Source organism: Aphelocoma coerulescens, assembly GCF_041296385.1.
Source record: "Aphelocoma coerulescens isolate FSJ_1873_10779 chromosome Z unlocalized genomic scaffold, UR_Acoe_1.0 ChrZ, whole genome shotgun sequence".
In the NCBI taxonomy this organism is placed as follows: Eukaryota; Metazoa; Chordata; class Aves; order Passeriformes; family Corvidae; genus Aphelocoma; species Aphelocoma coerulescens.
Window position 1 is genome coordinate 52,010,667 of NW_027184085.1, and position 1,901 is coordinate 52,012,567.

Consider the following 1,901-nt stretch of genomic DNA (forward strand, 5'->3'; position numbering starts at 1 on the left):
GCTCTGACCGGCCCGGAGCGCCGGGAGCAGTGTCCCGGCGGCGGCCGCAGTCCCGGGGCCGCTCCAGGCGAGGCCCCCCCGCAGTTCCGGGCCGCGGGCACGCGCGCGAGCGCAGCGCCCCCCGCCCCCTGCCGGCCGCCCGCGCTCACAGCAGGGGCACGCGCTGGGGCCGCCCCGCCCGGCCCCGCCCCCCGGCTCAGGCCCCGCCCCTAATTTGCATAGACAGGACGCCCTCCCTCGGCTCGCGGCGGCTGCGGGCGGGCGGCGGCGGGCGCGGCACGGATGAGGCGCATGCGCGCGGTGGGCGGGCGCTGGGACAGCGGCGCGGCGCGGGGGGGGCGTGCGGCTCTCGGGGCCGCCGCCGGGAGCGGCGGGCGCGGCGGGGCCGCGGAGGCGGGCGGCGGGCGGCAGGGCTGGCGGGGCGAGTCGCGGGGGTCGCCGCAGCAGCTGGCGGAGCGGTACGCGGACCTGGCGGCCAGCCACAGCGAGGCGCTGCGGCAGCGGGAGGAGCGCGAGTGGCACAACGCGCGGCTGCGCCAGGAGAACGCGCGGCTGCGGCTGGAGAATCGCCGCCTGCGCCGCGAGAACCGCTGCCTCTTCCGGCAGGCCCTGCTGGGGCCCGGCCCTGAGAAGCCCCCCGCCGACCCGGGCGAGGAGGCGGAGGCCCTGCGCGCCCAGCTCGGGCGGCTGCAGGAGAAGCACCGCCGGGCCTTGCGGCACCTGCGGCGCTGCCGGGCCGCCGGCGGGCCCGAGGCCTCGGCAGCCGAGGACGGGGAGTTGGACGAGCTGCTGCTGGAGGAGGACGAGCAGCCGCTGGATAAGAAGAGCCTGGTGCCGGCCGTGTAGGCGGCCCCGGTGGAGGGGGCGGCGCCGGCCGGCGCTGCGGGCCCTCCCCGCCGCCACGGGGTAGGGGCGGGTCACCCCCTCCTTGCTCTCGGCTCTGACCGTCCTGCGGTGCGAGGGGGCTCTCCTCAGCTCCCTCGCTCGAAACGGGCCCTTCCCACGGAAAGGGTGGGGAAGGAGTTAAGGTTTTTTAATCCTTTTCCCAGATGTATACCCAGGAAGCGCTGACGGTGATCGAGGAGAACCAGGTTCATGTGGGAAACGGACGCTTGGAAGACGAGAGGAATCTCTCAAAGCGGCTGTTGTCATGGAGAAAAGCGTGGTGAACAGAACACTTGATCTCGTGTCATCCCACAGCACTGAACTGTGCTTCCTTTGGGGACCAGCTGTGGATCACCTTTTTTTCTTGAGTTAGCGACTGTCGTGTAGGCTTCAAGAGCCACGGAGACTGACTAGTTCTTAGTAGTCTGTGTATGTTAGGCAGAGGAGTGGAGTGGAGGAAGCTTGAAAGCTTTTGTCAGTGCTCCAGTAAAAATTGATGATCATTTGAACTATGAATTGCCTTGGACACTTAACTGCAGAACACTATTTGTATTTTTAATGATGGACTTTGTTTACCATCACATGAATACTGATTTGAATTTCACATTTTCACACAAAATTGCAGCTAATCAATAAAATTACGATACACCAAATGATTGTCGTCAGTGTGAATTTTTAACAGGGAGTTTTTTTGAAATGGTAGGTGAAGCGCCCTTCAGGTCATTGCAGTATGCCTTCTCAAAGCCCAAAGAATTGTTGGGTTTTTTTACTGTACCTTAATTATCTACTGTTTGGAAGGAAATTAGTTATTTTTCAGAGCTGTGTTTCACTAGAAAATTTGCTGGTTGAAATAAACCCTTTTGAAGAACTGACATGTTGGTTTTGTAATATTTCCTTATTTTTTTATGTCAGTTATAGGCTGTCTAGTGCCTTCAGGTTTGAGATTGGTTTCTTAAAGCTTTAGAAGCCAAGATCTGTTTCAGCTCAAGTTGAAACCAATGTGAAAAGGTGAAATT

At 61.4% G+C, this 1,901-nt stretch overlaps 1 protein-coding gene across 1 annotated transcript; it reads left to right on the forward strand.

Moving 5' to 3' along the window:
- The first annotated feature begins 282 nt into the window (after positions 1–282).
- On the forward strand, positions 283–1,688 carry LOC138103152 (tumor suppressor candidate gene 1 protein-like). Its single transcript, XM_069001202.1, has 2 exons — positions 283–906; positions 1,050–1,688. Exon 1 carries the CDS (start codon positions 283–285, stop codon positions 844–846), a length of 564 nt encoding a protein of 187 aa, XP_068857303.1. The 3' UTR covers positions 847–906; positions 1,050–1,688.
- The last annotated feature ends 213 nt before the right edge of the window (positions 1,689–1,901 follow it).